At 35.5% G+C, this 10,086-nt stretch overlaps 1 protein-coding gene across 3 annotated transcripts; it reads left to right on the forward strand.

Moving 5' to 3' along the window:
• The first annotated feature begins 526 nt into the window (after window positions 1–526).
• LOC100257674 (uncharacterized) lies at window positions 527–9,662 on the forward strand. 3 transcript variants are annotated; one of them, XM_010651756.3, is made up of 5 exons: window positions 527–768; window positions 2,431–3,987; window positions 4,484–4,597; window positions 4,817–4,966; window positions 9,282–9,662. In XM_010651756.3, the coding sequence occupies exons 2-5, from the start codon at window positions 2,437–2,439 to the stop codon at window positions 9,420–9,422; spliced, it is 1,956 nt and encodes a 651-aa protein (XP_010650058.1). In that variant the 5' UTR covers window positions 527–768; window positions 2,431–2,436; the 3' UTR covers window positions 9,423–9,662. The 3 variants fall into 3 exon arrangements, with proteins under 3 accessions (XP_010650058.1, XP_010650054.1, XP_010650063.1); XM_010651752.3 differs by having other exon boundaries at window positions 527–742; XM_010651761.3 differs by having other exon boundaries at window positions 527–742; window positions 6,304–9,300.
• The last annotated feature ends 424 nt before the right edge of the window (window positions 9,663–10,086 follow it).

A 10,086-nucleotide genomic window follows, 5' to 3' on the forward strand; every position in this document is an offset into this window, starting at 1 on the left:
TCTCAACATTAGCCACACTTTATTAATACTTAAACTGAAAAGAAATAAAATAATAAAAAATCAAACAACTTAATATTTAAAATTATTAAGTTGTATTTGAAGTTAAGTTAAATTAAAATTTATTTAAATTTAAGTAAAATAAATAAATATCTTCACACTTTCATAAAATATAAGTAAATAAAGTAAAAAATATTTGAGATTAGGAATAAATTAACTTTTTTTACTTAATATGTAAAATTATTTTTAGTTTTATGTTATTTTTATTTTATAACTTAAATTTAAGTTATTAAATTATTTATGAAACGCATTTAAATTTTTGAACGAAATAAATTATTTTTAATTTTAAGTGGTTTAAAATTTATATTATCAAGGCTCATCATTCAACCCCCTCCTTACTTCCAAAACGTGCAATTATCAAAATTTCGCAGCGTCAACAGTTGCCTTGCCATGGCTGTTTGGTAAATAGATTCAATCATAAGGGTAATTTACCCCTCTGCTGCACTTAATAAATTAAATGCCAAAAAAACACCCCTCCCAGGCTGAATATCAAAATTTTCATTCCTGTGTCGCTCGTGCCGTTCATTCATGGGAAAACCTGTGCGTAAGTAGCACACCATTGACATCTCCTCACCGCGTAGACCATTTTCCCTTCCGACCCTTCGTCTCAATTTTCTCGCCAGAAAATTCAACTCCCATTTTTTCAAGATACCCTCTTCTCATGCTACTGTGAGCGAGGCCAAGGGTAATTTCAATTTCTTTCGCTCTAAGGTTTGATCTTTGTTTCTGATCATATATGCTTCAATTCCTTCATTGCACATGTTATTCTGTGCAATTAATTATTTTCTTTTTCTCTTTATTGTCTTTTTTCTCCTGGGTTGGTTACTGTAACTAGGGTTTGCTCGTTCTTTCCAATTTACACATCTTTCTTCTTTGTGTGATGATTCGGATTCAATTCTTCTTCTTCTTCTTCCTCTTCTTCTTATTTAGGGTTTTTGAGTCAAGAAACATGAATTAGACTTAACAATTGGCTCCTTTGTTATTGTTGTTGATGCCTCTGCATGGGATTAGAATCCTAATTGGTGTATTTTTATTTTTTTAGTTTTATTGTTTCTTCTATTTGGAAATTATTTTGCATTGCCTTAGGGCAGACCTCATGGGCCCTCTGTCTGGTTGCAAAGAAACTGAGGGAAGTAAAAGAAAATAAATTTGTTGCTTATTTTTTGTGTTTTGTTTTTTGAAACATAAAATGCTTTCTTCAATTCAATGGAGTAGTTTTATTAAGCTCTGTCATATGTAGGTTTTTCTTTTCTGGGTTCCTAAATAATTAACCATTTGGCCACCTAGCAATGACTGCCTCAACAGTAGTACAAACCGCCAAGCTAGAACTCCACGCCTACCACGCCATGACTTTAACACTATGTTTCAGGCTTCAACTATCACAATCTGTGTTCTAAAAATTGGTCTTTTGGTTATTTGTGCTTTCAAAACTTATTTGGAAAACAAGGCAATGCTTGTGGAAGTTGGAATCAACCAAAAAGCAGCATGTTTGCTGTAGGAAATAAGAAATAAAAAGAATTGAATCATCCAAAAAAAAGTTTATTGACCAAATTAGAGAACGTGCATGCTTGGGAATAGTTTAATAGTTGCAATCTTGATTGTTTCTTATGAGGATGAATCTCTAAGTTATACATTGAACAACAGAATTACTATTAATTTCAATTAAAGTGTTATTAGTATTACTTGGAATTAAATTAGAATTTGCATTTGTTGGAGTTAAATTAGGAGTAGCTAATTAGGCTATAGGAGAATTAAAATTAGAGTCATGATGGATTATGAGAATCCTAGTAAATTTTGGATTTCTTAGAAAATGCTATAAATAAGGCTAATTGATGTAAATCAAAGTAGTTGATTAATGATTAACGATATTATGTTATTTTTCAGATTTTGCAAATTTCAATGATGACACTTCATTGATTTTCTTCTAAGTGAGACTTTAGTGAGACTCTAAGGTTTCCGTGTTTTCTTCTTCTTATCTTCTTTCTCTCTATTTTATTCAGCTGTGATAAACATTCTCCCTTGTTATCCTAGCCCACCTATTTGATTGCAGGCAACCATCCTAGGGTTGTCCTACATCAGTTTCACCTTCTTTTTTTTTAATGTATTTTATTAAAATTATGGACTTTTTGAATATTGTCTTCAACTTATTAACCTTAGACAAAGAAGATTATTAAATTCTTCTCAAAAGGAGTCCTACCTAACTCCAAAGTCATTTGGTTAAGATTTGATGATATGATGTAGGACTGACATTGTGGAATTCATGGTATTTCTACTACAGGATTTAGTAGCTTGGATATCTTCCATGAATGCTTTTTTTTTTTTTTTTTTTCTACTTTTGATTTATTTTTCTAAACTCATATTCTTGTAATGCAGAATTAAATGACAGGAGAAGGGAATTCAGGACGTCATTCTCAACCTGAACCCTGTTTTGGGATGAAAACACTAAAAAGGCACAAGATGAAACGGAACCTTAATGATGTTGTCTTCATTGATGTAGATGGTGATAATTTCCATAATGTTATTATCATAGATGGTCCAAAGTCTGTACAACAGAATGTACAAGATTCTGGTGTAATGAGAAGAGACAAAAGGGTTCCATTGGAAAGCATTATTAGTATTGATGATGATGAAAGCACGGACATCCATCCTGAAAATGGTGCGGAAAGTCGTGGTGACTTGGATAGTGATGCCAGCTCAAGCAAGAGATCTTGTCCTGCTTCCAACCATTCACAAAATTCTGTGGGCTTAGAAGCTGAGGAATGTCAATTCATCCGAGAAAGAAAATCCCCAGTGAAGTTGTCAAAATGTAAGCGAACCTATTCTGGGAAAGCTCCCTCCAGAAACCGTTATGGTTTAGATCCCATGCCTGAAAGTACTTCGCCTGAAAGTACTTCATCTGAAAGTGGTTTATCTGATTGTGAGCTTATGGAAGGTTCTAGGGGAAAGCTTCATGAACAGTGGGAACAAGCTTACTTAAAGAGAAAAGATGTCCCTCAAACTGCCAAATCTGATTTGGGGGATCAGCCTAGTGCCTCTGGTTCTAACACTGATACTCCCCCAAATATTGAAGTAGAAAACATGACTGAACAACATCAAGAAACCCCAGTATGTTCTAGTTCAAGCAATGAAAATTTTGAAAAAGAAAACCTACCTTCCTTTTTTGCTCCTGATGGCAGCAATTTGGGTGCTACTTCTCCAAATCCTGAAGTTGAGAATCCCTTTGCAGAATTTGAATTTAAATTTGATGAGGAGAGTTCAAGGTGTAAAATTGAGTCAATGGAAAAAACACAATTTTCTGATGTCAACAATGATGTTCAAGATGAAGAAGCTTCGTTCTGCAAGAGCCACAGTTCGGTGGAAACACAGGTTAATCTAGTTGCTTCGAGTGAAAAAGATGAAGGGCTCCATGAGGTACCTAATGGGTCTCATTTTCCAAATGAATCAAAATATGGAGGAACTATTTTCAAGGGAAAAAAGAAATCAGTTTCTAGAGAACAGTCATTTTGGAAACCTCAACCATCTGATGAAACATGGATTAATTGTGGTGTAGCACCCTTCAAGGACAAAGTTCAAGTTGTTCCTGAAAAAGCTTTCTTCTGTACCTCTCTATTGGCAGAAAAGTTGGATGTTAGTAATGAAAAAGGTTCTTGTCTGGAAAGAAAGAAACCAGTTTCTGGGGAACCTTCTTCATGCCATGCTCCACCTAATGAAACACAAATTAAAAAGAGCAAATCTTGTTTGATGAGGAAGGAACTAATTGCTGAATCTATGCCTGTCAGTGAACAAGATAATAAAATTGATGATATAACACATGCTCAAAATGGTCAAAGAGATATAATCAATGAGCGAGAGAAGCTCAAGGAGACTGAGGAGTACAAGCGAGCGATAGAAGAAGAATGGACATCCAGGCAGAGGCAGTTACAGTTACAGGTTTGACATATACATAATTTCTGTAAATCCCTTTAAAATCACAACAAGAATCTGCAATATATGCACTTTTAGAAAATAGAGTTAACAGTTCCATATGCTGAGAGATGACTGTTCATAATTGCTGATGGATCTAAACTCATAAATACTCGTTATAATCATTCAGTTATTAGTTGCACACGAGTCAATTAAACAAGTAAATTTTCACCATTATATTTATGTACTAGTTGAAATTGTTCTGCATGATGCTCAACTTCATTGTATAGGCTATGCCTATCCAAAAAAACAGATGAAAGAAAGAAAGAAGAAAAAAAATGTCTTATAAAAGAAAGGAAGAAGAGAAGAATGAATAAATGAATGAAAGAGACTTCACTGTATAGTTTGTAGTTTTTTGTACACTCCAAGTACATGATAAGCATTATGTGAATAAGGAATAAAGATTCCAATGCACTTAAGTGATTCTCTAGATAGCAATAATGATATCCTTGCTTTTGTATAGGCAGAAGAAGTGCAGCGGTTGAAGAAGAGAAGAAAAGCCGAAAATACACGTTTATTGGACATGGAGAGAAGACAAAAGCAGCGTGTCCAAGAAATGAGAGAGACACAAAAAAAGGTTTAAATCTATACTTCCATACATTTCTCACCTTTTCTTTTCTCAGGATTATGTATTCTTCATCAAACCCTGCTTTTGTTTGCACATGTTGCGGGTATTATTGCATTTCTTTGCTGCTTGTATATTTTTCTCTTAATTGTAGCCAGATATGACTACTATAACTTTTAAGATTGTTCTTAATATTATGTTTCTTCACATGTTAATTGATTTTGAATTCAGGATGAAGAGAATATGAACATGAAAGAGAAAATTCGTCTTGAAGTACGGAAAGAACTTGATAAATTGGAAATGACATGTAGTGATATGGCCTCATTACTTCGTGGCCTAGAAATCCATGTGGGAGGTGGTTTCTGTCCCTCATCAAATGAGGTGAGTTACTTTCCTTATTTTATTTTTTTATTTTTCATTTTTCTTTTGTAAAAACAATGCTTTATATTCCTAAGTTGTGAAAGTGAATAAACTAAACCATGAATCACAAATATGCTTAAAATGCTTATGCAGATGCATTGATGTGTACAGAATTAGGAACACCCACAAAAATATAAAGATAAATGTATGGCTAAAGATGTGGAAATATTTATATTATGATCAAACTGAATTACATGCGTAAAATATTAGAAGAATCTAAATGGATATATCTGTTTCGTATCGATCATTTTAAGCTAATTTGGGAATGGGAATTGGTAAAGTAGCTGCTTGGTTGGGCTTTCGAGGCTTGCCTCAAATGGTGAGGGGATGGAGTGGAGTTGTGGGAGGTTCCATGTTAGAGTCCTAGTGGGGCCAAAAAAATGTTTTACCAAAAAAAAAAATGAAGTAGCTGCTTCCTTGGGACATGCAATTGACATCTTAGACTGTGAAGCTTTTCCATTTTTTGGATCTGACGCACCCCACTACCATGTGTGGCTGAACATAAGTTGTTTTGGGTTCACTTTCTAGCATTAGCACAAGATTTTTCATTTTTTATTGTTTTAAAATCATTTTAGAGGTGACACATATTTTGCCACTTTTTTTCTTGAGATCATCCTAGTCCCTTTCTAGCCTTTTGAACATCATTCGGATTAGAGATTGCATTTCCATATAATCAAAGGAGGCAATGTGTGAACCACCAGTACACTGGTGCTTGCAGCGCCTATTCAAATTTGTAGGCATCAGGGTACAGGGCAGAATGTATGTGGTAGGGTATATATGCCATTGTTGCAATCTTCATGGTTATTGTTAGGAGAGGTTGATGTATGGCACGAGCTGATCATCCATTGATCCAATTCCCGGTTGCTTGGAGTTGGGGCTTTGATTTTCTCTTTATATAAGATATGTTGAGTGCTCTCTTGATGTTTAAAGAAATGCTTCTCCGTAAGCAAGTTCACCTTATTATGAAAGGTAGGAGAAAGGTTTATAGGATTAATCAATTATTCTTCATTATGTCACTTGGTCCATCTGAAAAGAAGGAATTGAAGATCCTTCAAGGGCACTGGGATTTGGGACTGAGCTATTTCCCAACTCAAGGGAGTTCTGTTGTACTCGCTCCATTCTGGAATTCTGAGTAGCTTGGTAGTCAGGAAACATTCTTTCTTAGATTTTATCTTCAGTTTTGAGTTGAACGCCTGGTTAACATGTGCACAATAGTTTCTTCTTTTCTTTCCTTTGCTGTTTTCTTTCTTCAGCTCAGTCTGAGAATACTTCCTGAGTGCATTTATCGTATAATACAGAGGGTCATGTTGTCAATCCTTGCAAGCAATGGAGCTGTCAAGGCAGACTATCTCTGAGATCTCATAAACTGCCTATTAATGTGGTGCTGAACGCATGATCTCAGACTATATCAGAAAAAAGAGTACATCATCACAGATTTCACAAAGGAAACATTTTATAGCCAGTAGATCATGGAAATGCAGACTAATAGTTAAATGGCTGTTAATTGTACAAGGGACTTATGGATGAACCCTTGTGGTTGAATTTGAATGGTGATTAATGGAGATTGTGAATAACAAATTGGGCCTCTGATAAACCTGAATGCTGATAAAGATGGTCATACTTCTAGCAAGGGAGGGCTTGGAAGTCTCCTTCCTACGCATCAATCCAACCAACTTCCAGACAAGGAATGTGGCTTGAGAGGAGGAAGCATCCCTAACAAAATGATGAGAAAAGTACTATTTTGAGTGGACATTATCTCGACATGCAATTTCCAAATGTAAATACCGTGTGATTTCTATTACATATCATGTGTTACTGCCAGAGGGGTCTCTAGATGAGAGTGGTTGTCTTAGGGGTAAGAGAAGGAAGGAGAGAGGAGGAATGAGAGAAGAGAATTCCCATGTATGTTTGAGTGGGAAAGGATGTGTTTCTTCTCATTCGGCTTATTCCTAGGCCCTTGAACCAGCTGGTTGTGAATTGTGAAATGGGAATGCTGTCAATTGTGTGATGTCATTGTCTATTATAGCCAGTTCATATAATAATTTACTTGGCTTCTCATCCCAGCTAGCTTGCCCAACCATGACCTCCTTTAAAATCCCTTCTCCTTCTCTTTCACCTGTTATAATGTACTGTCAATGCATACAGAGAAGAAAAGATAAAAAGCCATTGTATGATGTGGCACATGTTTGTTCATGTGGTAGCACACACTCAAATCCCTGCTTCTATGGAGGGATATGAGGAAGGATGAGAAGGGAGTGAATGTGCTGAAAATAACGTTAATCAATTTAAAATGGATAGTGCCCCCAAAAGGCAAAGCTTCTGAAACAGAGATCTCTTAAAACTTTTAACTAGAAGGAAATCTATTTTAATGACTTCCCAAGAAGTTTTCTTTTCTTTTTATATTTCAGTTATTAGTCATATTTTAATGGGATTCCATGTGTTGCATTTTGTGAATTTTTTCTGGATCATCTTCTTAACCCTATAGGATTCTAACATCAATAATTTTCTGGATCATCTTATTAGTAGCCCATTTCTGCACATCTAAGGTATTCCAGCTAACACTTGAGCGGTCTCTATCCCAGCCAGGCTCAGGGTCTAGCTGAGTTTGTCACAAGCTTGACCCAAAGCCTAAATATGAACAAGTTTACAGAGCTAAGCCTTGAGACTATCAACTTGTTCAGACTTTTCTGCCTTTATCATGTTACAAAATTCTATTATGAGCTCAACCAATATGTTCCACCCACTAGTGAAGAATTAATTTCCACAGCTCTGCCTTATACAAGGACTAATGTTTTGGATTGTATCTCAATTGCAAATATCTGGAGATCTTTAAACTTGGGTGTAAATGCCTAGGCTTGATGGTATGGAAGATCCCTGCTGAGACAAGTGATTCAAGCAGGTTTTTCAGGTAATAGCCCCTAAGATTTTGGGGCCAAAAGGGTCCAATTCCCTGACATGTATTTTCATCTGATGTTTGCACTTTAGCCCATGCAGTATAGATGATTAGCAAAACTAATACAGATACTTCATGTTGAAGAAAATGCAGTTATAGAGATTAGCCTACGGTTTATGCAGTCAATTGCAAAGATGGTTTCCAGCCTAATTTTCTCATAAAAACATTAATAATGTTATTCTTTTCACTTTGTTTACCACAGTTTTTGCTGCCTGCTTACATAGCAAGTGATGGTTGAATGTGTTAAAAAACACTTAATATGCATAAAATGGAAACAAATTTTGGCATTCCTTCACAATTTGCCATATAAACATGTAGTAGAAAAAGTGGTAAAAAGGCAGGACGAATAGCATTACTCAAAATAATAATAATGGTTGTATCAAGTCTCACAGTGGTTAAGTGTCTATAGATCACCTCCTTAGCAAATAGATGTTATCTTTGCCATATGGATGAAGAGTCTATTGATCTCCTCCTTATTCACTATGTAAAAACAAGGATTTTATGGGAGTTGTCATTGCTTTTTTTGGGGTGTCTTGGGGTGCTTTCATCGTCGGTTAGAGAGACTATTGGGTTGGTATGGTTCATTTATGGGCAAAATGCATAAGAAGGATTGGAGAGCAGGGCCTTTATGCATCTTTTGGACGGTGTGGAAGGTAAGAATACAATTGCCTTTGAGGATGACTTGCCCTTGATCCAAAGACTAAAAAGTTCCTTTATTTGCTTTCTTTGGTCAAAGACCAAGTTGTTTATAGATGATTGTCCTTTGACATTAGTTTCTTTAATTGGTTGGAATCTTTTTGAGGTGTTGTAGCCCCTTCTGTTTTGTAGATTGTTGTCCTATTTGAGCCTTTTTTGTGGTGGGTGTATAGGTCCTGTATACTTCGAGTTGCTCTTTTGCTCTTTTGATGCCTCTTTTTAATATACTCTCTTCTTTATCTATCCAAAAAAAAGTCTCACAGTGGTTAAGTGGCTTTTAGTGCTTATGTCTCATTTATTTAAAATACATATTATGGACTTTGTAGCTATTGGAGATCATTTCATTATGTGTTGTGGGGGGCTAATTTGTATTCTCAGGAGATTCTTTGGTTGTTTTTGGCTCCTTTTAACACTCATTGTATATGGTGCAAGTTTCATGGTCTTTCTACCTTAGCGCTTTCCAAAATTGAAAAAAGAAAAATTGTCATGCAATGCTTGAGAATTACCAATATGCATGCCTGTACATACATCAAAGTTGTGAGGACAACTGTGACAACATGAATTTGTGCAAGTTTATTATTCATCTATTTATCCTTTATTGTCCCCTGATGTTCATCTCCATTTCAGGTCCATGCAGCTTATAAACGAGCCTTGTTAAAATTTCACCCAGACCGAGCATCTAGAACTGACATCTATCATCAGGTGGAGGCTGAGGAAAAATTTAAGCTTATTTCTCGCATGAAAGAAAAGTTTTTATTGCCTTCATGACAGAATATATAAACAACAATCTGTTTTAAATTTTGATCTAAAATTTATCAATTCTGCTCTGGTATTCAGTTGAACATTGTCTTGATCTCTCCCAAGCTTCATTTCTCATACAGAAGCTGAGAGCTTTTATTTCAGCATGCTCTGGCGTTGTACACGAATCATATTTTGTGAGCAGTTGTAGTTTCCTGTGCCTTCCAGTGAAGGAAATTCTTGATTTAAAGGTGGAACATTTCTGCTGCTTATCGTGAGTGTTCATGGTTGGAGAACTGTGTTGATGACCTTCATTTTGGTCTGCTGCCTTGTGCTTTAGCCTATTAATAGATAGTACATTTGATGCATGGGAGCAGTATAAAAAACACATGAAAGTCAATGTATTTTTGCTGTGTCCAAACATGTGCTACTAGCAGTTGGCTTGGATCGGGTAAGTTATTTTTGTCCAAATATGTGATATTCAATTAAGTAGACCAATTTCGTTGGTACCAACACCCCCATTTATTAAATTTGTAATATGGCAGTGTGACATGCTTGGGCTGTATGATAATTGAGTAGATTCCAAAGTACATTTATGTCATGGATTCCTTTTTACCTATACTCTCACCTTTCTTTTTCCGGGTTTTGGGTAATCGGTATTTTTTTGCTTTCGAGTCTGATTGGCTCTTGTTTT

Source organism: Vitis vinifera, chromosome 1, assembly GCF_030704535.1.
Source record: "Vitis vinifera cultivar Pinot Noir 40024 chromosome 1, ASM3070453v1".
NCBI lineage: Eukaryota > Viridiplantae > Streptophyta > Magnoliopsida > Vitales > Vitaceae > Vitis > Vitis vinifera.